This window comes from Tenrec ecaudatus, chromosome 12 (assembly GCF_050624435.1).
Source record: "Tenrec ecaudatus isolate mTenEca1 chromosome 12, mTenEca1.hap1, whole genome shotgun sequence".
Taxonomy (NCBI): Eukaryota; Metazoa; Chordata; class Mammalia; order Afrosoricida; family Tenrecidae; genus Tenrec; species Tenrec ecaudatus.
In genome coordinates, this window is record NC_134541.1 from 97751008 (window position 1) to 97777759 (window position 26752).

General features: G+C 42.2%; 1 protein-coding gene and 1 pseudogene across 1 annotated transcript in view; both read left to right on the forward strand.

Annotated features, from left to right (window-relative positions):
• Positions 1-26752, forward strand: part of PARN (poly(A)-specific ribonuclease) — a 144581-nt gene that overhangs the window by 72548 nt on the left and 45281 nt on the right. Inside the window, exons 19-20 of the mRNA XM_075564267.1 lie at positions 14799-14854; positions 18682-18768. Of these exons, the coding sequence (XP_075420382.1) occupies positions 14799-14854; positions 18682-18768 (143 nt within the window). The remainder of the gene's footprint in view (positions 1-14798; positions 14855-18681; positions 18769-26752) is intronic.
• Positions 23962-26120, forward strand: LOC142423032 (TOX high mobility group box family member 4 pseudogene; annotated as a pseudogene).

The window sequence follows — 26752 nt, forward strand, 5'->3', positions numbered from 1 at the left end:
TCTTACAGGATTCTGTGAGTCAGCATTGACTTGACACATGTTTCTTGCCTTCTTCCCCATGCAATCTTACTGGCAACAGAGTTGGTTTTTGCTTGTCTTGTACGTGTGCTTGATATTTAACAGAGTAATTTTACACTGAAAGACTACAGGAAATAGACACTAAGATCCAGAGCTGTGCCCACACTCCCTGATAAAGGGCAAATAAGAATTGTTTTTGCCCTGTTGGCTCATGACTACCAGCATGGTTGACATGTCACTGGGTAACTACCAGTGGGATCCACAACTCTGGAAGTTAGCCTCTGCTGGTCCCTTCCAGGAGGATGTGGGGTGTGGCTGATCACTGCTGGAAGCTCTTGTTTACCCTTCCATCGCCTTCTAGTTCTCCTCACGCTGACCTGGCTAATCTGTTCCTATGCTTATTGTTTGCCCTAGTCTCTGAGTACTTTGAGGGATAGATTGAATGTGTTCTTACAAGGTATTGTCCAGGCCAGATATAAATGTATTTTTTCTCCATGGAATTTCTTTCCACAACACTTTTTCTTTCCTCTCCCCATGGCCTTCCATTTTCTAAGACAAGCCAGACGGACAGCATTTTATAAGCCAAAGCTGAGTGTCACAAGACTTGGCAGTTCCTGTCACCTAATTGACTGGGTTTCTGTTTGAGTTGAAGTATAAGTCCTTTGATAAATGTTTCTGGTAGACATATGTAGTGCGGCACGGTGCAGGGTGAAGCAGGTGGTCTCTGAGGATCAGCTACCTGGTATTGAATCATCCTTGCTCAACTCCATAGCACCTGTGTGATTGTTCACCAGTTAACTCCTGCCTCTGTACCTCAGCCTCCTTGTTTGTCTGTTGATAATATTGCTTCTTATTTAGTAAGGATTGTTGTGACTGAGGTGTCACGGTGGTGCAGTAGTTAAGTGCTTGCTTGGTTGCTAACCCAGAGGTAGGCAGTTTGAACCCACTAGTTGTTCTATAGCAGACTGGTTCCCTAAAGGTTTACAGCCTTGTGAACCTGTGGGCAGTGATGAGTCAACCAATTCCAGAGCAATAAGTGTGCGTTTGGTTTGGGTATGGTTGTAAGTGAAATGAAGACGCTCATGCAAATTGGACAGTGACCGGCATGGGACTGGTTTCAGTCAGACCGTTTTTGCTGCCTCCACTGTGGCAATATTGATATTTGGGGGCCGTTTCTCTGTACCAGGTGCAGAAGCAGGAGGCTGTTTGCTCTCTAAAGTCCTATGAGGGGGGCTTGTTTGTTTGTCCTTTGAGACCCATGTCTGTCCCTCAGGCTTTGTACTGTGGTTATGTCAGTAGGTTTGTCTTGAAGAAAGGGGCAAAGAAATTACCTGTGATCTGTTGGAAGCTATTTCTCTTTTCAGTAGCTCATTGCTTCAGAGAGATTTTTGTTTATAAAACTATGGCTATTAGGAAACATCTGAGGCATTTTAAATTTGTATCTGTATTATAAGCTAACTGTCCTTGTGGGTGGAACATGAAACTTGAGATTGATAGATGTGCACTTGTGTGACCAGCCCCCAGAGCTTTTCTTATTGGAGAGGCAGCCTAGGCACAGTGAAAAGATCCAAAGCTTTGAGGGAGGTCAGCTTAGGTTCAGATCACAGGATTCAGGCAGGACACTAGCATCTATAGAACTGCTTAGTGTAGGGTGTGGTATGTAGTAGGTATGAAGAGTGCTATTTTTATTGTGACAAAGTTCTAAGAAAATAAAGGTAATATCAGTTTTCCTGGTATAATGGGCTGTGGCAGAGAAACAAAGTGGGTTGTATGTACTTAGCCAAGTGTAGTAGTTATATAATCATTTGTCAATTTGAGAGGATTAAGAGTGACGGGGTGGAGTCTAGTTTATCAATCAGGTTGATAGCCACTGAGGCCTCTGTGTGGGCATGGCCTTCTCCTGAGGATTCTGGGAACTCCTGTATTTCCTCCTTGGAGGATGGAGGACACTTGTTCTCAGCTCACTCCCTGCGAGACATTTCTGAGAAGTCACTTGAAGCTACCCTGAGACAGTCAGTCTTGGAGCTGAAGGAACCATGTGGAGACCCCTGCCAGCACAGAGGTGCTTACAACATCACTGGATCCAGAAGACTTCCAACTCACTGACTTGTGATCTTCCTGCATTTAGCATCATTGCATGTGTTTCATGAGGTCTAAAGAGGACTTCATAGATTGATATTGGAGATACGGGCTAATATTACATATATGGACTTGATCTGGACTGGGCTGGGATATTTTCTCACTATAAAGCTCTCAATATATGCTCTCATATATAAAGCTCTTATTTTTAAATTTAATTTTATTTTTTAATCATTTTATTGGGCGCTCATACAATTCTTATCACAAACCATAAATATATCCATTGTCAAGCACATTTGCACACCTGCTGCCATCATCATTCTCAAAACACTTTCCGTTTGAGCCCTTGGTATCAGCTCCTCATTTTTTCCCCCTCCCTCCCCATGTCCCCCTCCCTCTTGAACACTTGATAATTTAGAAATTATTATTATTATTTTGTCATATATTTTAAAATCATTTTATTGGGGCTCATACAACTCATCACAATCTACACATACATCAGTTGTGTAAAGCACACCTATGCATTTGTTTCCCTCATCATTCTCAAAACTCTCACTTTGCGCTTGGGCTCTTGGAATCAGCTCTTCATCCCCTCCACCCCCCAAACCCTTGATAATTTATAAATTATTATTTCATCATATCTTACACTGTCCGGCGTCTCCCTTCACCCACTTTCCTGTTGCCCATCCCCCAGGTAGGAGGTTATACGTAGATCCTTGTAGTTGGTTCCCCCTTTCTACCCTCTTTTCCCTCTTCCCTCCCAGTATCGCCACTCTCACCACTGGTCCTGAGGGGTCCATGTGTCCTGGATTCCCTGTGTTTCCAGTTCCCATCTACACCACTGTATATCCTCCGGTCTAACCAGATTTACAAGGTAGAATTGGGATCATGATAGCGGGGGTGGGGCGGAGAGGAAGTGTTTAAGAACTATAGGAAGATTGTGAATTTCATTAGTGCTATACTGCACCCTGAGTGACTCATCTCCTCCCCACTACCCCTTTGCAAGGGATGTCCAGTTGTGTACAAATGGGCATTGGGTCCCCATAGCGTGCTCCCCTCATTGATGATGATATGATTTTTTTTTCCCCCTTTGGTGCTTGATACCTGGTCCCCTCGACCCTTCGTGATCACACAGACTGGTGTGCTTCTTTCATGTGGGCTTTGTTGCTTCTGGGCTAGATGGCTGCTTGTATACCTTCAAGTCTTAAGACCCCAGACGCTATATCTCTCCATAGCCGGGCACCATCTGCCTTCTTCACCACACTTACTTAAATGCACTATTCATCTATAGCGTTTATATGGGGAAGGTGAGCACACAATAATGGTTTTTGTTATTTGGTGTCTTCTACCTGATCCCTTCAACACCTCGTGATCACACAGCCTTGTGTGCTTCTTCCCTGTGGGCTTTGTTGCTTCTCAGCTAGATGGCCACTTATTTACCTTCAAGCCTTTAAGACCCCAGACGGTATATCTTTTGATACCCTGGCACCATCAGCTTTCTGCACCACGTTTGCTTATGCACATGTTTGTCTTCACTGATCATGTTGGGAAGGTGGGTATTATGGAATGACCGTTTAGCTGAGCAAAGTGCTCTTGTATTAAGGGAATGCGCTTGAGGAGGCCCAATGTCCACCTGCTGCCCTACTACTAAACCTATAAATATATGCCTATAGATCTATTTCCTCCATAATCATAAATATAATGTCCGACATCTCCCCTCATCTACTTTTCTGTTGTCCGTCCCCTAGGGAGGAGGTTTTATGTAGATCCTTGTAATCGGTTCCCCTTTTCCTACCTACCTTCCCTCTACCCTCCTAGTATCATCACTCTCAGCACTGGTCTTGAAGGGATCCTGGATTCCCTGTGTTTCCAGTTTCTATCTGTACCAGTGTACATTCTCTGGCTTAGCCAGATTTGTAAGGTAGAACTGGGATCATGATAGGGTTGGTGGGGGATGGGGGGAGAAGCATTTAGGAACTAGAGGAAAATTGTATGTTTCATTATTGCTACCCTGCACCCTGACTGGCTCATCTCCTCCCCGTGACCCTTCTGTAAGGGAATGTCCTATTGCCTACAGATGGGTCTTGGGTCCCCACTCTGTACTCCCTCCTCATTCACAATGATTTGATTTTTTTGTTCTTTGATGCCTGATACCTGATCCCTTTGACACCTTGTGATCACACAGGCTGGTGTGCTTCTTCAATGTGGGCTTGTTGCTTCTGAGCTAGATGGCCGCTTGTTCACCTTCAAGTCTTTAAGACTCTAGATGCTATAGCTTTTGACAGCCGGGCACCATCAGCTTTCTTCACCACATTAGCACCCACATAAAGCTCTTTCTTAAATACACATGAGTGTCTACAAATTTGTTTCTCTAGTCAACCCAGACTACCACCAAGTATCCATGTAGAAAGGTGCGACAAGGTGAATTTTCTTGATGCCCATCAACCTTTCTTTTACAGAGAAGGTCAAGATAGAGGCTTTAAGAGAATATTTCATAATTGTCCTAGTGGCCTACTTTTAAAGACCTTGCTGCCAACTTGGGTTAGGAATGAAAAAAAGAAAACTTGTGCCCAGATGTTGGCATATTCCTGTGTATCAATTGAGACATGTAATTTTGTGAGGCCCTGTAATTGTGCGGAGTGAAGTGGGTCTCTGCTGACTGACTTGCTGCTACTGGTAAAGCTGGTGCTGTCCACATTCCTTTCGCCAGAAGCCCCTGCAGATGCCAGAACTGAAAAGTCCACAAGGTGCAGGGTGGGGGGAAAGTAATAGCAGATGATGATTGCAGGCCATTGCGTCATGCCAGTGGGGCTTTGGCCTCCTGAAGCAGGTTTCAAATCCAGGGGCTTGTATCTCATATGAGGCCATCCAGAGGAGAACAGACATAAAGAGAAGGTGCTGTAAAGATGGAACTATGATCCAAGGAAGCCAGTGGACACCTGGGGCCACCAGAAGCTGCAAGAGAAACCAAATTGGTTATTTTCTAAAGTCCCAGGAGGGAACATATCCCGGCACCCCTCAGATTGCTAGTCTTCAGAATTGAGAATAAATCTGCTATTTTAAGCTATGAAGTTTGTGGTAATATGTTATGACCGCCTCAGAAAATTAAGAGTTTTCAATCATGTTCCTCTTTCAGGTGTTTTTGGAGGAAGAATTTGGGAAACCTCCGTCTAATGTCTTTAGGTTGGACCACTGAAGTGGTCCTTTAAAGTTCCTTTAAATTTTTAAAATTTGTTTGTTTGTTTAGGTGGTTCCATTGTTTAGTGACCCTATCTGGCACCATCCTCATAATTCTTTGTTAAAAAAACTTTGTGACTTAGATGGAAGTTGGTTAGGCATTGGGCTACTAACTGCAAATTCAGTAGTTCAAAACCACCAACTGCTCCTCGGGGGAAAGACAAGGCTTTCTACTCTCATAAAGAGTTCTAGTCTCAGGAACCCACAGAGGTACTTCTGCCTTGTTCTCTAGGGTTGCTATGACTCATCATAAGCTCGACGGCAGGGAGTTTTTCAGTAAATTACATGTGAGGCCGTAATTTTTAGCATTCAACAACTTAAAACAACTTATCAAACTTCATGGTGACTTGCCCTGTTTCCTCACCATCACCTTACTTTTTTCCCCTTCCATTGCCCTCTCGTTCCAAGTTAACATCCTAGTTAACACCTATATACACACTAGCCTTTTACTTCCTCTTCCATTCATTTCCTTCCCACCCCTGGTGATCATAAAATTCTCTTTCTTTTGATATGAAAAACTTTATCTTGTTTTTTAAAGTAACATTGATCTTATAATGTTTGTACTTCTGTGATTGATTTCATTCAGATAAAGCCATCCATGTCAGGAGGTGTCACAGTTTCATCATTAGTATTAAGCAATATGGATGTAGTGTTCCATTGTATGTATGTACTACAGTTTATTTATCCATTCTTCCACTGGTGGGAGTTTAGGTGGTTTCCATCTTGCTTTTGTGAATAGTACTGCAGTGAACATGGGTGTGCATCTGTCTGTGCTACAGTTCCAAAACACTTCAATGTGCTCATATATAACCTGTCTATGAACCAAGAGACAGTCATTTGAACAAAACAAGGGTATCCTGCATAGTTTAAAATCAGGAAAGTTGTGGGTCAGAGTTAGTGACTTTCTCCATACTTACTCAGTCCGTGTGCCGAGTAAATAATCTGAGAAGAGTCTGTATGAGGAAGAACCAGCATCACCAGTGGAAGAAAGTGTATTAATTTATGATATGCAAGTGACACAACCTTTCTTGCTGAAAGGAAAGAGGACCTGAAGTATTTGCTGATGAAGATCAAGGATGCAACCTTCCATACAGATTACAACTCAATGTGAAGAAAACCAAAATCCTGTGTTGCAGAGAACAGCATTAGACCTTCTAGTGAGGGAAAGGAACCGACCTACCATACCCAGTTGGAAGCAGGGGCAAATGAAGGGTGAGGAAGAGAGTGAAACACATAATGGCCCATCAAGCCTTGAGGATGATATCCCCGCTCAGAGCAGCCAGTGCACAGAGAGGACCATATGGCTGGCCCCACTATGAGACAAGACATTCCAAATTTACCCATAGCCCTATAGGGGGCAACACTGGAGACAGTGTGGGAATTGTGCCTGATTTGATCCTACCACACCGAGGCAGAACACTAAGGGCGTGGAACAGAACAGTAAGGGGAGCAGAGCAAGCCCCGAGGGAGTACCAAAAATAGACTTTGGGGCCAGGGAGTGCACCCCATCAGACTCGACTGGAAAACACTCCTAAAGGTCAACAAACAGACCTTGAACTATGTACAGGCTCCCCCCCCTTTTTGTGTGTGTGTGTGGTTGTCATTGTTTTGTTTTCTTTCGTCCCTTTGTTTTTTCTGCATGTCTATCTAGATAAGATAGGCGGGATAAACAAGCTGGAGGAGAAAACAATGGGACTGACAGTTCAGGGGACATGGAGAGGGGAGGCAGGGCAAAGGAAGTGGGTGTTAACAAACCCAGGGACAAGGGAACAACAAGTGATCCAAAAATTGATGACGAGGAGGGTGTCAGATGCCTGGTAGGGCTTGATCAAAGGCAATGTAATCGAGAGGAATTACTGCAACCCCAGTGAAGGCTGAGCATGATAGTGGGAGAAGAGGAGAGTAAAAGGAAATAGAAGAAAGAGCTAGGAGGCAAAGGGAATTTATAGAGGTCTAAATACAGGCATGTGCATATGTAAATGTATATATATGAGGATGGGAAAAAGATCTATGTGCATATATTTATAAGTTTAGTATTAAGGTATCAGATAGACATTGGTCTTCTTTATACTCAGGTACTCCCACAAAGCAAGAATACTTTGTTCTGTTAACTTGGGATCCCATGATGCTCACCTTCCCGACACGATTGTTTAAGACATAACGGGTGCATAAGCAAATGTGAAGAAAATTGATGGTGCCTGGCTATCAAAAGATACAGCCTCTGTGGTCTTAATGGCTTGAAGAAAAACAAGCGGCCATCTAGCTGAGAAGCAACAAAGCCCACATAGAAGAAGCACACCAGCCTGTGTGAACGTGAGATGTCGATAGGATCAGATATCAGGCTTCAAAGAACAAAGACCCAAAGCCCATTTGTAGGCAACTGGACATCCCCTTACAGAAGGGTTGTGGGGAGGAGATGAGCAAGTCAGGGTACAGTATAGCACCGATGAAACATACAGCCTTCCTCTAGTAATCTTTCCTCACCCCACTAACATGATCCCAATTTTACCTTATAAATATGACTAGGCCAGAGCATGTACACTGGTACAGATAAGAGCTGGAAACCAAAGAATTCAGGACAGATAAACCCCTCAGGACCAATAATGAGAGTAATGATACCAGGAGAGGAAGGTGGGGTAGAAAGAGGGAGCAGATCACAATGATCTATATACAACCCCCTCCCTGGGGGATGGACAACAGAAAGGTGGGTGAAGGGAGACATACGACAGTCTAAGACATGATAAAATAATAATTTATAAGTTATCAAGGGTTCATGGGTGAGGGGGGGGGGAAATAAGCTGATACCAAGGGCTCAAGTAGAAAATGTTTTGAGAATGATGATGGCAACAAATGTGCCTGACAAAATGGATGGATGTATGGATGGATTGTGATAAGGGTTGTATGAGCCTCCAATAAAATGATTCTTTTTTAAAAAAGGAAGACCCACAATGAGATTTATTTACACAGTGGCCGCAGCAATCAGCTCAAATATAACAACAATTATGAGGATGGTGCAGGACCAGGTTGTATTTGATTTTGTGCACTATAAAGTCACTCTGAGTTGGAACCAACTTGACAGAACCTAATAATAACATAGTAGCTATGATCTAAAATTCTTAATGTTACATGCCAAGTAGAGGGATTGTTGGGTCATGATATTTCCATGGCCATGTGGAAGTTCCATACCTCTTTCAATAATGGTTATCCTATTTCACAGTCCCACCAGCAATTTGAGGGTTTCCATCTCTCTGCACCCTCTCCAGTATCTGTTATTTTCTGGTTTGGGGTGCAGTAATATGTCGTCATTGTTTTGGGCTGTCTGGATATCTTTGGTGAACTGTCTCTTCATGTCCTCTGCCTATTTTAGAATTAGATTATTTGTCTTTTTGTTGTTGATGTGTTGCAGTCTTCTATAGATTTTAGAGATTAGTCATGCTTGGTAAACTAGGAAGGGCAGCAAAAAAGAAGCAAAGACCTTTGACAAGATTGACTGGCAGTAAATGCAATAATGGGCTCAAACAACAGTTGTGTGGATGGTGCAGACTCATATCATATTGTGTTCTGTATGTACAAGGTCAGTATGGGATGGGACAGACTAAGGAACCTGGTAACAACAACAACAACAATATACCTCCACGTAGCCACCAGTGCTGTCCAGTCAATTCTGACTCAGTGAGTGATCCTTTGTAGGGTTTTCAAGGCGGTAAATTTTGGGGAGGGCAGATTTGAAGTATTGACCTTGCAAATAGCAACCGTGTGTGTGTGTGTGTGTGTGTGTGTGTCTGTGTTACTATATTGGTGTTGTCATGGAAATGGGGGCGAGACCAGCATTTCTGTAATAACAGTTGATGTCCAAACACAGATTTCTGTCTGACCTTGGGGTTTTAATTCTGAAAATGGACTGAATATAAACAATTCTGCAAATACACACTAGTTTTCACTAGTTTATCTTAAAAAAAAAACTCACTGCCCACTAAATTGATGCCAATTAATAGTGATGTTATAGGACAGGGTAGAAGAACTGCCCCTGTGAGTTTCTGACATTGTAACATTAAAAAAGTTTTGATATAAAATTCACATATACACTTCCATAGTTAAGTCACTTTTCTTTAGTTAAGTCACTTTTCTTTAGTTAAGTCACTTTTCAAATGTTGTATATACGTCATTATCATTTGTAGTACACCCTCTTCCCACTTTTATTATTTACTTCCCAATTCCCCCTCCTCCTCCCTGGCATCCCCTGATAAACCATTGAATCAGTTATTGTCTCTACGTATTCATTCTTTCTGTGCTTCATACACTGGAAAACCCCACAGAAACAATAAAAACAAAACATAACAGCAAGAAAATATTAAAATAAGCCAGAGGGAAAGTTTCTGTTGTGGAGCAAACAAGAAATATTTAAATTAAGCAGATTTAGGTTGGCTCAAGAGGAAGGTCAACTGACTAGGTATTATACCATAGTCCTTTTCCCCCCAAATCTAGTTTACGATGGTCTCTGTCTGATAGCAAAGCTGTTTGAATCCCTCGATTGTGACCAGAGGGGATCTACCAGAGGCTTAATCCAACTAGGTACTTTGCCAATGGATTTGGGCTCACACTGTCCTTTGTAGCCTTCTACAAATAGGGTGTTCACAATTTAAGCTCTGAGCCTTTGCCCTTTATCACATTTGGATTTTGTTATTGTCATCTTTGGATCACACAGGCTGGTGTGCTTCTTCAATCTGGAATTAGTTGACACCTCACTTAGATGGCTGCTTATTTGAATACAAGCCTTTAATACCCCAGACACTATTCCAGTTGATAAGAGTTGGGCATCATCTGCTTCTTCGCCAAACTTTGCTATAGCACTTTTATCTTCAGTGATCTTTTTCTTCTAATTTTAAAAAGTGAATAGCTGTAAGCAGGAAGTCAGGTGCAGAGATGGGCACAAAGGACCAGCCAGTAGGTTACTGGCATGGTTCTGCCTTCAGAGTGTGAACAGCCTAGTAGTTCAAATTCTTATTTTAAAATCATTTTATTGGGGGCACTTACAACTCATCACAATCCATACATCCATCCATCGTGTCAAGCATATTTGTACATTTGCTACCATCATCATCTCAAAGCATTTTTTTTCTGCTTGAGCCCTTGGTATCAGCTTCTCATTTTTCCCACTATTCTTTTCCAGGTGATTCTACCACCATTAACATAAACATTGTCCCCCAAGCAATGGCTTCTCCTTTCTTCCTTCTCCTCCTCCTGCTGAGAGTTCTGGTTTGCATACATTTGCCTACTTTATATAAGTAAGGATCATCCAGTATTTATCTTTGTGTGGCCATATCTCTTCACTCAGCATAATGCTTTCAAGGTTTATCCATGTAATTACACAATTTCTTAGACTATGTTCCTGGTGTACCATTGGCCCTTGCGTCTAAAAGAACTTTTAAATTTAGTCTTTGACAGAGCTAATGTCAGCCCTTTCCAGTAAAATGCCCAAACACTTCCAAAACACTTTCATCAGAAAGCAACGATGTGGCAAAAGGAAAAAAAAAAAAAAAAGCAGGGATATGTTAATTCTCCCACACACATTCTGGAGTGTCTTTGCTTTATTACAGCCATTTGAATCTCAACTAAGATGAAAGCAATGCTCTTGTTTTTTAAATGTTTTATTAGGAGCACTTTTTTAAAGCAAAAGGGACGAAATTTATTGGCGCCCATAGGACTGGTAACCCTAGAGAGGGACCCAGCATACCCTACTGTGTAGGCATGTCCAGGCAAAGGGTCACACCATTCGCTGTGCCCCCATGTCCCACTGTGTCCCATGTCCCCTTGAGCTGAGCCCCAAAGCCCCAGGACTGGCTGGGGGTGGGGACGTTATTAGGAGCTCTTACAGATATTACAATCCGTAGTTCCATTAGATCAAGCATAATTGTACAATTGCTGCCCTTATCATTTTCATTTCTTCTTGAACTCCTTAATATCGGCTCTCCTTTATCCCCTCCCTCCCCCATTTTACCACCCCTGAACCCTCAGTTTATCATATATTAATGTTATTATTTTTTAAAGTAGTGCTATTCAAATGTTTTGAGAATGATGATGGCAACAAATACACAAATGTGCTTGACTACACAATATTTGTATGTATGGATTGTAATAAGAGTTGTACGAGCCCCCAATAAAATGATCTAGGGAAAAAAAGTAATGCTATTGTTGATAGAAGTAATGCCAAGGTTGGCTCAAGTGAGTGTAATTTTTGATATCTGCAGTCTGGGAGAGAATCTTTTTGTTGTTTATCCACAGCTTTGCTTTCTCGGTGCATTTTTGACAACTCACATCATGTGATTGGTCTGTATGGTCGGGTAGACCCTGTGGAAGCTTGTCTGTATGAGGCACACAGGTCCAAATGTAAGGGTGCTTGCAGAGCAATGGCTTGCAAACCGTGTGGCATAAAGAGGATGGAGGCGCCTGGGAAAGTTCATTCAGTTCAGTTCAATGAAGAACAGATGTCACAGCGAGTTCGTAATAGCAGGCTTTCTCTGAAATGCCGTTGGCAGTTTTCCAGAGTTTAGGGCTATTCGGTCTCTCACAGTCCACAACTGAAACTATTGGAAGTACAGTGGAAGAGTGAGAAGTGTTACAAATAGATCCTTTGAGAGATAGGAAGTCTAGTCTGCTTCCGTAAAGATCATAGCGTTGGAAACCCATAGGACAGTTCTACTCGGTCCTACTGGGTCGTGAGGAGTTGGAATCAACAATGCATACGTTGTAAATTGTGTGCTGTTCTGAGTAGTGTGAGGAAATCTCCAGCCACCCACTCCATACCTTCCTGGTAGTCACCTAACAGGCATGATTATCAGACTGAAGTTGTATCAGAACTTGTGTTCATGTAACCCTCATTTCACGTGATGGATGGCCTCACGCTTAAGACTAGTGATGCTGGCCATTCACATATGCCAAAGAGAAGCCATAGAATGCCTTTTCCTTTCAAGAGGAAAAAATTCTAGGCTTAATAAGGAAAGAACAAAAATAACTTTTATTTTAATTGTTCTATTGTTATTAGTTTATTTTGTCAGTCTCTTACTATGTCATTTAGAAAGTAAACGATCATAGATGTGTATAGGCAGAAGAAATCATAGTATCTATAGGGTTTGGTATTTTCCCTGGTTTCAAGAATCTACTTGAGTGTCTTCCCTTGCAGGTAAAAGGCAGTATACATGAAGGGACTTTCAGAAAGCTCATGGAAAAATTTCACTGTCTTTTAGTACCACGAATTTTGTAAAAACCCCTAAGTCGTATCATCTCCTAAGGATCAGAGGTAGGATGGAGTAAATTGGGAAAAAGCAGCTTGCAAATCAAAATAGTGCACTGAACTTAAATTTGTGAATTTAAGTTTGCTTTCTTAGCCATAATCTAAAAAAACAAATTCACTGCTATTGAGTTGATTCCAACTTTAGATCTATATGGCAGAGAACTGCTTCATTTGTTTCTGAGACTTTAAATCTATGTCTGAGTAAACAGCCTTATCTGTCTCCTGAGGAGCAGTTGGTAGATTAGAACTGCTAACCTTGCAGTTAGAAGTTCAGTGTGTGGCTCACTACTCCACCACAGCTTTCTTAGCCCTAGGATTTGGTTTATTACCCTGTAGACCAGGCTACAAGGTCTCAGATCCCATAGAGTACCATGACTGTGTGTGTGTGTGTGTGTGTGTGTGTGTGTGTGCGCGTGCGCGCGCGCGCACGTTTTCTCATTCTGAAAACTCGATCATGCCTCTCTTGAATTTTGAACGTCTGATAATGATATTCCTTAATTGGAGGTCATTGAAGCTAAACTGATGCCCTGTTGGGCATTTGGATTTTGCCTTTTAAACTTGCTGTATGATGTAGTACACGTGTAGTCCTCCTCCTCCTCACTTGTCAGTTTATTTCTTGACCACTTTAAGAGCGGTCTGGTAGATGCATCTAATCTCTGACTTTATAAGTGGGCAGGAGAATCAAGGTCAACAGCCCAAGACTGATTTCTATAAGGTGGAGGACGTGCCTCCTCTCCAACATTCTTCCTAGTGTTCCTCCCAACCCTCTACTGCTTGGATAATTTGTTGCAGTGACTACCCAGAATTCACAGATAATACTCCGGATTACGTTCTGTTCTGTTTTTACTGAAGTCACCGATTATGAGTCAGCATCAGAAATTATTCAGGACACAATTCTTTGGTCAGAAAAACTTCTCTCAGTCCTGCTCACAGTGAAGTCTTTATTTGACCTTCTACCCCTTTGCTTCTTGGCCTGTTGGCCCAGTCTCTGACCTGCTAAGACTTTTACAAACTCTTTCACTACATCCATAAATGCTGAGAGGCACCCCACCCCACCCTGCCAGTAAGGTCTAGTCTGAAGGCTCTCTGCACTCTAATGCAGGTCATCAAGCCTATAAATTAGCTGACATTTTGTATTGTGACAATGGTAAAACTTCTTCTATTTGAGCATTGTGTGCATTGACAACAAATTTCTGGTAGTAACAAACACCGAAGTGCTGGTCTAGAGTAGTGCTGGCCCTGGTGGTTAAGGTTATGATTTTAGTAGTTTGGTAGATATGTAATGCTGTTAGTCAGCTTCCATTTTGTGATCTGATGTGATCATATTCTCCATTTTTGCATAATGTCACTTTTTACCTAATGACCCAATCTTTAGAACCTACTTAAATTGATAAGTAAGGAGTTGGGTGTTCTCTCTGTTAGAACTGCACAATATATTGTTATGCAAGTAAGTTTCACTAAAATATTCTTGTAAAGCAACAGAAGGCCTGATATTTTCTCTAAAATTGTGGGGAATTAATGATATTTCACAGAGTTAAACTTTTTAATTAATGTATTTTATATATGTGTATTCATTTTAGAAGGTGTACATAAATAACTTGTGGTTTATATTAGTTCAATAGGACTGTTTTTGCTTTATGCTCTTAATATGTTGCTTTCAGTGGCATTAATAATTTGAGTTTGAGACAGTCACTCATTTCAGACTGCACAGCTTACCCCCAAAGCTGTAATTCTTCCCATAACTATGTATTTCAATTAAAAAAGACAGTACCCTATGCTGTCATTCTCAGCTGATAAACATTAATTGTAAGAATTATAGTTACAAATTGGATCATCACTTTTTCATATGTCAGATGTTAAGTAATAGCTGGCTTCTTTAGCTTCCTTGGACTAAGGAACAAGGCAGCTCTTCCCCAGACCTTGCCTAAGATTTATTGAACAGTTGCTGAGTACTGGAAACTATTATAGGTATTTGGGGATACTGCAGCATTTTAAAAATTATGATAAATATTTAACACAACAGAAAGATATCTGAAGTGAATCTTTAGCACATCCAAAAATTATTTTAGGCATGAGCAATATGTGCAAAGAATTTATAATTTTAAATACATGCATATATCCTTCTCTCTGCTCCTCAAGTCACCCACTGCTTGTTTTTCTTCTCTTTTCATAGGTTATTTCTTATGAGGGTCATGGATATACCCTACTTAAACTTGGAAGGACCAGACTGTAAGTCAAGTTTTCATTCTCATTGCATCTGCATCTTTAAATATGTGGGCTAAAAAGGCAACTGTTAAGAGTATTACTGATGAAAGAGCTTCAGTTACTTAAAAGTCGACAGAGATTTTTGTGATTGATGTGGATTGTATTCTTAAATTAATGGGACCCTTGGCCCTTGATTAACTCATCTCTTTACTTAGATTATCCAGTTTATGTATGAGTTCAATTTGTTTTTAATATATATTTTCTCATCATTAATTGATTTTCACTCAACTTCAATTTCATTATTTTCTCTAAATACTTGTAAAAGATTTTAAAAGATATGCTAGCTGTATCAGTAAATAAGTAGAATATCCATTTTTCAATTATTTAAGTTTAGTAGGTTCTTAAAAACCTTGAAAGGCCAGATAATTGGTGAGGTGGTTACTTCTTATTTCTTAAATTTATTTTTTACTCCCCTCAAATCACCTACCTTGTTTTTAACTTTGCTTTTTTTTTAGCCTTGGTATATTTGCCTTTAAAATACCATACCCATCATCCGTTGCTGCCAAGTCAATTCTGATTCATAGTGACCCTGTAGAACAGAATAGAACTGCTCCATAGAGTTTGTAAATCAGTAATCTTTATGGAAGCAGATTAGCACAGCTGTCTTCTATGGAGCACCTGGTGGGTGTGAGCCACCAACCTCTTACTTAGCAGCTAAGTATATAATGATTACATTGCCAGGATTCTTTAACCACCACCACTGCCGCCAAAAAAAAAACACCAATCCATTGCCAACAAGTCAGTTCCAACTCCTAACAAGCCTTCAAAGAGTTTCTGAGGCTAATAACCTTGGAGCTATTATCTTTGGGAGCAGAGAGCCTTACCTTTCTCCCAAGGACCATTGGTTTACTTAATCACAGTATTGATGTCCTTGAGCTGCCACAACTGTGATGGCCCTACCCCGCAAATCCATTACTTCTTCTCTGTCAGTCCATTTTCTACCTTAAGACTCTAAGAAGTCCCAAAGCCTACCTGCATTTTGTCCCACTTCTGCTTCCTTCAAGAAACCCTGGTGATACTGTAAATATCTTTATATATGACGAGGAAATCTATGTGTATACATTTATAGATTTAGTATTAAGGTAGCAGATGGACATTGGGCCTCCACTCAAGTACCCCCTCAATGCAAGAATACTTTGTTCTATTAAACTGGCATTCCATGATGCTCATCTTCCCGACCCTATCGCTGAAGACAAAGTGGGTGCATAAGCAAATGTAAAGAAAGCTTATGGAGCCCGGCTATCAAAAGATATAACATCTGGCGTCTTAAAGACCTGAAGGTAAACAAGCGGCCATCTAGCTGAGAAGCAACAAAGCCCACATGAAAGAAGCACAGCAGCCTGTGTGATCACGAGGTGTCGAAGGGATGAGGTATCAGCATCAAAGAACAAAAAATCATATTGTTGTGAATGAGGGGCAGTGTGAGTGGGGACCCAAAGCCTGTCTGTAGGCAACTGGACATCCCCTTAGAGAAAGGTCGTAGGGAGGAGATGAGCCAGTCAGGGTGCAGTGTAACAACGATGAAACATACAACTTTCCACTAGTTCCAAAATGCTTCCTCTCCCCTCCCCCACTATCATGATCCCAATTCTACCTTACAAATCTGGCTAGACCAGAGGATGTACACTGGTACAGATAGAAACTGGAAACACAGGGAATCCAGGACAGATGATCCCTTCAGGACCAGTGCTGAGAGTGACGATAACGGAGGGTTTGAGGGAGGGTGGGGGTAGCAAGGGGGAACCAATTACAGGGATTTACATATAACCTCCTCCCTGGGGGCCGGACAACAGAAAAGTGGGTGAAGGGAGACGTCAAACAGTGTAAGATAATGCAAAATAATAATTTATAAATTATCAAGGGTTCATGAGGTAGTGTAAGATATGACAAAATAATAATTTATAAATTATCAAGGGTTCATGAGGGCGGGGGGAGGGAGGGGAAAAATGAGGACCTGATGCCAGGGGCTTAAGTGGAGAGCAAATGTTTTGAGAATGATGAGGGCAATGAATGTACAAATACACAATTGATTTATGTATGGACTGTGATAAGAGTTGTATTAAATTTAAATTAAATTAAAAATAAAATTTTGGACAGAAGCTACTGAGATGGGGAAGGGCTCCTTCAAGTATGCCTGGGTCTTGTATAAAAGGTGAGTATGAACGTGATATCACATTGATATCTCCCTCAGGAAATTTGCGACCAGCAAATACTACGTGACCATCATAGATGCCCCTGGATATAGAGACTCTCTTAAAAACATGACTACAGGAACATCGCAGGCTGACTGTTCTCTCCTCCTTGTTGCTGCTGGTGTTGGCGAATTTAAAGCTGCAATCTCCAAGAATGGCTGACATATTGGCCGTGAAACAGCTAATTGTTGGTGTTAACAAAATGGATTCCTTTGAGCCATCCTACAGCCAGAAGAGATGAAGAAATTATTAAAGAAATCAGCACTTACATTAAGAAAATTGGCTATAACCCTGACACCATTTGTGCCAGTTTCTGCTTGCAATGGTGACAACAGGCAGAGGCCAAGGGCTAATATGTCTGAGGGATGGTAGGTTACCTGCAAGGATGGCAGTGCCTTGAAGCTTGAAGCTCTGAATTGCATCCTGCCACCAACTCACCTACCTGACAAGCCCCTGTGCCTGTCTCTCTAGGATGTCTACAAAATTGGTGGTATTGGCCTTGTCTTGTTGACAGAGTGAAAACCAGTGTTCTGAAACCTGGCATGGTGGTCACCTTTGCTCCAGTCAATGTTCCCACTGAAGTGAAGTCTGTTGAAATGCACCGTGAAGCTTTACCCGGGGACAATGTAGGCTTCAATGTCAAGGACATCTCTGTCAAAGTTGTTCGCTTTGCCAATGTGACTGTTGACAGCAAAAATGACCCAACAGTGGTACCTAGGACTTGAATATACATCTTTTTGAGGGGATGCATTTCAAACCACATCCATTTTCAGTTATAAACTTTAAAAAAAAGTTTTATGGATATGTACTTCACATAGCATACAATTTAATCATTAAATTATATTAAGAAAATTTGTGCCAACATTACCATAATCCGTTTTAGAACATTGTCTTCTCATATTCATTGTTGTCACCTTCCTTAATTCCCCCTCCACCCCTGCCATGCCCCTAGACAATTATCAATCCAATTACTGTCTATAGATTTACCTATCCTGGATTTCATATACAGAAAATCATACAAAACACAAACAGGAAGCAAGTAAGCAAACAAACAAAAAACTTCCCAACAACGACTATACAAAACACAGAAAAAACTCAATCAAAAAGAAAACAGAACATTTTAAAAACATAAATAATTTTAAAATGCGTCAAAAGGGTGATCTTTCTTTTGTAATCTAACTACATCTGCCACAATCAGCTTTACAATGCTGTCTGATAGCAAGGCTGTTCACGCCCTGGAGCCTTAATCCCTGTGTGGACCTACAAAAGGATTTTGGGCTTCTACTGTCGTCCATTGGCTTGTGCAAACCAGGTGATCATAATTTAAGCTTTTGATACCATTCTCTCCTTTAGATTTGGATTTTTATTATTTACAATCTTTGGATCACACAGGCTGGTGTACTTCTTCCATGTGGACTTAGTTGATGCCTCACTTAGAGAGCTGCTAGTTTGAAGACAAGTCTTTAAGACCTAGGACATCATTCTAAGAGCCAGACACCATCTAGGTTCTTTCCCACACTTGCTATCGCACCCGTATCTTCAGTTACCTCTTCATGAGGGCAAGCGTGATAAGCTTTTCCTCAAACATTTGTCTTACAGTGCAACCTAAGCGTGATCATGTTCTCCATGTGACATTCCCCAAAGAATGGAAAACCAGCGACCTTTACCAGCTTTTCAGTGCCTTTGGTAAGTAAGTCATAAATAAACTAGGATTTGGCTTTCTTTAGCCTTGGTGGTCAAAGATAAATGTAAGGTTTTATTCTCAGTCGCAGAATTGTTTGACTGTAGAGTTATCTTGTTAAAGAGCCCTGGTGATGTTGTGGTTAGGCATTGGGCTGCTAACTGCAAGGTTGGTAGTTCCAACCCACTGGCTGTTCTTTGGGTGAAAGATAAAGCTCTCTGCTTCTGTTAAGATTTAGTCTCAAAAAACAGTAAGGTCATTATGTATTTGAGTTGACAGAGGATATATTGTTGGCAGAGGGTATATTTGTACTATAAAATCTGAGGAATTTTTAATGGCAGCTGACCATAGGCTGAAGCCATGGAAATTGGTGGTTATCAGCCAAGATGGTTACTAGCCATGTAAATTAAGCTACAATTACTCTTACTGATTTTACTACTAACACTGGAAAGGTTAGTTGACCAATGATAAATAGTTTTAAGGTTAACTTCAGAGAAAATGTTTTGTAAGTTGGGCTTTGTTGGATATTAGATCACAAAACAAGCAAGCACAGGTATTTAGCATACCAAGGTTTGTGAGGTGGGGTAAGCCTTCTCTTTCCCTTTTAGCAGGTCAGGAGATTAGGTCAAAGTGGTTAGTCTTTAGAAAGACCCTTCTGATTATGAACCTTTAATTATAAAGCCTCTAAACTCTGCTCTTTGAATGTTATTAGATAAACGTGAAAGCAGTAAAAGTCTTCATTTTCAGTGTGGTACTTAATATGCATGTCCTCAATGGACCGTTGCTTTTAAGTGCCATTGAGTTGCTTCTGACTCATAGCGCCCCTGCGTACAACAGAACAAAACGCTGCCCAGGCCTGTGCCGGCTGTCCTTGCACTCGGGACTGTGTGTGAGCCCTTTGTTGCACTCACCATGTCATTCCCACTTGTCGGGGATCTCCCTCTTTTCTAAGGTCCCTCTGCCTTAGCAGCACTGGTGTATCTTAGTAACGTGTCCAAGGTGTATGATACTAGTATGTGGCTATTTTGAAAATATTTGAAGAGGTTATAAAAGATGATGAAAGGCTTCTGCTCTAACAGTTTAGAATAAAACAGATACATGTAGAATAGAACTGCTCCATAGAGTTTTTTAAGATGTGACTTTTGGAAACCGATGACCAGGCTGGTCTTCTGAGGTGCCTGGGTAGGTTCAAGCCACCAGCCTTTCAGCCAGTAATCTTAACATGTCACCATTGTGACACACAAGGATTCTAATAAACCAGAGTGACTTTCTATTGCCTTTGTTGTACATAGATAACACATTTTGCCAATTCAGTGACACCAGTTCCATCTATTGCTAAATTTTCTCTAAGTGACTTTCTTACCTTGGCCGTTCATTTACCTTGGCTTTTCACATCTTACGACTAGAGTATTTTTCTTTGGTGGTATAGCAAAACTGTTTTCAGGAATTTCCAACTTTCAGAAATACTAGTAGGAGTTGAAACAATGAATTCCAATGCTATTTATGTATTTAATTTTAGCCCTCTGTATTTTTTCCCCACGAGAGCTCAGCTTTCTTCCTGGTTTCCCCCAAGTTCCTACCCTGCTCCTCTTTGCTTTCCTCCAGCCTTCCTTTCTCAGCAATCTTGCCTCCATTTGTTTTGTTTGCGCGTAGCTTTTATCGAGGGTTTTTCCTCCTCTATGAATGCCATTCTGTTTTAATTCACTGCTCTTTGGGGCGTTCTGGTAACTCAGTGGTTGCACATTTGACCACCAAAGGAAAGGTTGGTAGGTTGAACCCTCCTGTCGCTCTTCCGGGGAGAGATGTGAATCTGCTGGGTAGACACGGTTTGTTGTTAGGTGCCATCCAGTTGGTTCTGTTAGTTAATAGTGGTTGGTTCACGTTGCTTCAGATGACCCTGTGTCCACTCTATGGTCCTGCGTCATCCTCGGAATCACTGCTGTGTTTGAGCCTGTTGTAGCCACTGTATCATTTCATCTTGTTGAGGTTCTTCCCCTTTTTTGCCTGACCCTCTCTCTACCAAGCATGTTATCTTTTTCCAGGAACTGGTCCCTCCTGATAACATGCCAAAAATGTGTGAGATGAATTATTGTGCCATTCTCACTTCTAAGGAGCAGTTGGACTGAATTCTTATGAGACAGGGTTTATTATTTCTTCTGGAAACTCGTGGTATATGTGATTTTCTTCCCCAACACCATAATCCGAAGGCATCCGTTCTCCAGTCTTCCTTCCCCATTGCACAGCTTTCACATACAGAGGAGGCCATTGAAAATACCTTGACTGGGTCAAAATCCCAAACCAACACCACTGTCACCATCTAGTCAATTCTGACTCATAGAGCTCCCATAACACAGTGTTTACCAAAGTGGGTGATACTGCACCTCTTGGGGTCACTGGAATGATCCAAACCAAAACCAAACTCACTGCCGATCAATTCATAGTGACCCTGTCGGACAGGGTAGAACTGCCCCTGTAAATCTTTCCCTTTTTTTTAAAGACTGTGAACCTTTACAGGCGTAGAAAGTCCCAATCCAGGGGACATGCAAAGGGAGATACCTAAACTTTATACCAGATTATGGGCTTTAGTACAAAATTTTTTAATTGCCTGGAGGTACTGATATTTTTCTGAAAAGGGGGCTAGAGACGAGATAAATTTGGGGACTTAATGCTAAAGCATTTCCAAATCTTTACAGGAGCAGATAATATTTCTTTCTCTCTCAGAGCAACTAGTGGATTTGAACTGCTGACCTTGAAGTTAGCGGCCCAATGTTTATTTGAAATTAACACCAGGGCTCTTTCAGGCACACCTTTACCCTCAAAATGACAACTTTTCTTTTTAGTACTTGAAAAAGGTCTTTTGCAGCAGATTCCCCCAAAGCGATTAATCCTAACTGCAGTTTCCATGGCACTGTGGATCCAGATAAAATGAAATCCCCGACTACTTCAGTCTTTCCTCTATTTATCTTGCTGTTTATTAGTCCACTTGTGAGGATTTCTGGGTCTTTTTATGTTGAGGTACAAGCCACATTGCAGGTTGTAGTCTTTGACCTTCATCAATAAAGGCAACTGCACGTATCTTAGGTTCTGTTGGCACACTTGTACACAGTCCACCTTCTTGGACGATTTGCTTAGTAAGGCAGAGCAAGCTCAGCCTCTCCTGAGTTTAAACTGTAATGTTTGTCTGTGGGAATCCCATGAGACTTTTCTACCCTGACCTATAGGTTTGTTATGAGTTGAAATTGAACTAACAGCAGCAGACTACTCCCTGCTGCTTTTTTTGTGTGTCTGTAAGTGTTCTTAAAGGGTTTTCACTCCATGGCTCATTTTTTTTGCCCTTCCTCTGTCACCTACTTCCTTTACCTGGCCTTGATAGCAGAATTGAAGTTTTTAAGAAACTTTGTTATATTTATTGATTTGTTTCATGTTCCCAATCTCAACTTTAAATATTTATATCTCTGCAAAGAAAACTAGCTATGTCATTTTCTTTTCTCTTTCTGTATTTTATCCCCCTCTTAATTTTTAAAAATCATTTTATTGGGGACTCATACAACTCTTATCACAATCCATACATCCATCCATTGTATGTCAAGCACATTTGTACATTTGGTGCCCTCATCATTCTCGAAACATTTGTATTCTACTTGAGCCCTTGGGATCTGCTCCTCATTTTTCCTCTCCCTCTCTGCTCCCCCCTTCCTCATGAACCCTTGGTGATTTATAAATTATTATTATTTTGTCATATCTTCCAGTGTTTCCCTTCACCCACTTTTCTGTTGTCCATCCTCTGAGGAGGAGATTATATGTAGATCCTTATAATGTTTCCCCTTTCTGCCCCACCTTACCTCCATCCTCCAGTGTAGCCACTCTCACCACTGGTCCTGAAGGCATCATCAGCCCGGGATTCCCTGTGTTTCCACTTCCCATCTGTACCAGTGTACATCCTCTGGTATAGCTGAATTGGGATCATGATAGTGGGGGTGGGGTGCCAGGGAAAGTCAGCCCCTAACACACCATTACGGGTCCAGTAGGTGCAATTGTACAGCGATAGTAAGTAAAGATATAGTAAAATTATAGAAAGCATGAGAGTTAGAAGAGAAAGATTGAAGTAAATGGAGTCAGACACAATTCATGGTAGCATGCTCACCTCAGCCCTGCTTGGTGGTCCACATAGGGAGAGAGAGAGAGAGAATCTTTAATGTTAACCAAGGCTTTTATATTCTCTGGGAACATTCAAGCCCCCTAATTACAGGTGAAGACATACGTCACAGGAAGGGGTTGTGCTATACGTAATACAGTAATGGAAGGGGATGATCTAGGGGTATCCAAGCAATAAGAAGAGGAGGGATTGGGGGTTCACATGTGGCAAGGTGGGCGGATCCTAGAGTCAGGATGGCAGCTGGATCTCCATAGGAACCAATAGCACTAGGGTGAAAACCCCACCTTAAGGAACCAAGCTAATGGTTGCAAGCTTCAGGGAGAAGTAATCCATTGTCCCTAGCAGCAGGGAGTAGGCCCACCCCTGTGGTGGGGCGAGGTGGCAGTCTGGCAGCTATTGCCTTTAAGGATGTCTGTACACACCTGACCTCCCCCCACGGTGGGGAAGGGAGGAGGAGGAAGCATTTAAGAATCAGAGGAAAGTTGTATCTTTCATCATTGCTACACTGCACCCTGACTGGCTTGTCTCCTCCCCATGACCCTTCTGTAAGGGGATGTCTAGTTGTCCACAGGTGGGTCTTGGGTCCCCAATCCGTACTCCCCCTCATTCACAATGATATGATTTTTTGTTCTTTGAAGCCTGATACCTGATCCCTTCGACACCTCGTGGTCACACAGGCAGGTGTGCTTCTTCCATGTGGGCTTTGTTGCCCCCCTCTTAAATTTGTTATTGGAGGAAAATAATTCTCCAACCCTGGCATAAGATTGGACTGAAGGATGAAATGACCTAGAATTTAACCTGGAAAATTGTTTTGTTTCAAAATTTTATTTTGTTTTTAAGAATACATACAGCAAAGCATACACAAATTCATTCTTTTGTTTCAAGACAAATTATTAAAACATTTCTTTAATGAAGTCCCTGGTGGCATAGTAGTTACACACTGGGTTGTTAACTGAAAGGTCAGCAATTCCAAACCTCCCAGGTGCTCCTGAGGAGAAAGATGAGGCTTTCTACTCGTGTAAAGAGTGGGAATCCGGGGAGCGATTAGGAAACTGAGACGGTGGGAGCAGTTGTGTGAAGATGGAGTTTCCCGGAGGAAGTGACAATTACTTAACCATCACAGGACCCTCGCACCCCTTCCTGTCAGGGCCTGAGACATTCCATACACCAAGTTTGGGTGATGAGGAATTTGAAATTCCACCGATTTCCTTGGATTCTGATTCCACACTGGTTGTCTCAGATGTGGTTGGCCACTTTGATGACCTAGCAGACCCTTCCTCCTCACAGGATGGCAGCTTTTCAGCCCAGTATGGGGTCCAGACATTGGACATGCCCGTGGGCATGACCCATGGCTTGATAGAGCAGGGCGGGGGGCTCCTGAGTGGGGGCTTAAGCATGAACTTGGACCATTCAATAGGAACACAGTATAGTGCCAATCCACCTGTTAAAATTGATGTACCTATGACAGACATGACATCTGGCTTGATGGGGCATAGCCAGCTGACCACCATTGATCAGTCAGAACTGAGTTCTCAGCTTGGCTTGAGCTTAGGGGGTGGCACCATTCCTGCCACCTGCCCAGTCTCCTGAGGATCGTCTTTCAACCACCCCTTCACCTACTAGTTCACTTCATGAGGATGGTGTTGAGGATTTCCGGAGGCAACTTCATTGCCCGAAGACAGTTGTGGTGGAAACAGGGAAAAAGCAGAAAGCTCCAAAGGAAAGAAGAAAGAAAGATCCTAATGAACCTCAGAAACCCGTTTCGGCATATGCCTTATTTTTCCGTGATACACAGGCTGCCATCAAGGGACAGAATCCCAATGCCACGTTTGGGGAGGTCTCAAAAATTGTGGCCTCTATGAGGTCTTGGAGAAGAGCAGAAACAGGTTTATAAGGGGAAAACTGAGGCTGCCAAGAAAGAGTATCTGAAGGCTCTGGCTGCTTATAAAGACAACCAAGAATGCCAGGCCACTGTGGAGACAGTAGAACTGGATTCAGTGCCACCAGCATAGACTCCCTCTCCACCTCCTATGGCTACCGTTGACCCAGCATCTCCAGCACCAGCCGCAACAGAGCCCCCTGCTCTGTCTCCCTCCATTGTCGTTAACTCCACTCTTTCGTCCTATGTTGCAAACCAGGCACCTTCAGGGCCAGGGGGCCAGCCTAATATCACCAAATTGATCATTACCAAACAAGTGTTTCCCTCTTCTATTACCATGTCTCAAGGAGGGATGGTTACTGTGATCCCAGCCACAGTGGTGACCTCCCGGGGGCTGCAGTTAGGCCAAACGAGTACAGCCACTATCCAGCCCAGCCAGCAAGCCCAGATGGTCACTTGGTCAGTGTTGCAGGCAGCAGCAGCTGCTGCTGCTTCTATGCAACTGCCTCCACCCCAACTCCAGCCCCCTCCATTACAACAGATGCCTCAGCCCCAACTCAGCAGCAAGTGACCATTCTTCAACAGCCTCCCCCTCTCCAGGCTATGCAACAGCCTCCACCTCAGAAAGTTAGAATCAATTTACAGCAGCAGCCACCTCCTCTGCAGATCAAGATTGTGCCTCAGCCCGCGCTGAAAATGCAAACTACCTTAGTTCCACCAACTGTCGAAAGTAGCCCCGAGCAGCCTGTGAACAGTAGTCCCAAGGCTCCTACAGAAGAGGCCACTTCTCCTGATACAGTCTGTGAGATGATCACAGATGTAGTGCCCGAGGTCGAGTCTCCTCAGATGGATATGGAATTGGTGAATACATCTCCTGTAATACTCTCACCCCAGTCTCGATGTGTGAGGTCAGGGTGTGAGAACCCTCCTGTTGTGAGCAAAGACTGGGACAATGAGTACTGCAGCAATGAGTGTGTGGTGAAGCACTGCAGGGATGTATTCTTGGCCTGGGTAGCTTCTAGAAATTCAAACACTGTGGTGTTTGTGAAGTAGTCGTTTTTCTTCTCTAAATCACTGAAGACTTCTCTGCTGGGAATGTGTCCAAGAGCTTGTTTTTGAAATACAAGCTGGGCTACTGGTAGTGCCTGATCTCAACCCATGAAGGCCCTTCCTGCTTCTCCCCTTCTCTCTGCAGTCAACAGGAGCCAGGCTACAGAGCAAGACCACTGGATTTGCTATGATCTGAAATTGCTTTTTGCTTTCAAGTACAAGCAAAGATACCAGTGAGACTAGCAGAGGAAAGAGTAAACGGAATACGGATAAACGGAAAATAATAGTTGGTAGGGGTGGTGGTGGGTGTTGTTTGAGGAAATTTATTGGTATAATTGTCATAGGACTTCCCTAAAAGATTATTAAAATGGAAGCATACTCAGCTTTGCGCCTAGGAAAGAAGCGCCATGGTGTGCATACAATGTGAAGGGAGTGAAGGGTTGCGTTCCAGTGTTAAAAATGGAACCGTTTCTGTCATGTGTGCACATGACCTTCCAAACACCAGACACACTGGGTTGTAAGGGAAATAACATCACCTAGAAGTTTCCTTATTTATTTCTTTTTACAAATGTTTCTGTAGTTTTCCTTTTCTGAGTTACCACAGCTTCCGTGTGTAAGAGGCAGAACTCTACATCCTTAAATAAATATAAGAGGTTTTACCAAAGTGTAAATAAGTTGTGTTCACTTATGTTTGCTGAAATATCTCATAGAGATAGGCCAGAGGTCTCTTCACTTACCGTGAACTAACTGTACACCTAAGGTACCCACTTAATCTGTCTAAAAGTGATTTCTTCGTGTTTTCTGAGAAATAAACTGAACTTTCAGAAACTTAAAAAAAAAAAAAGAGTGGGAATCCGCAGGAGCAATTCTACCCTGCCCTACAGGGTTGCTATGAGTTGGAATT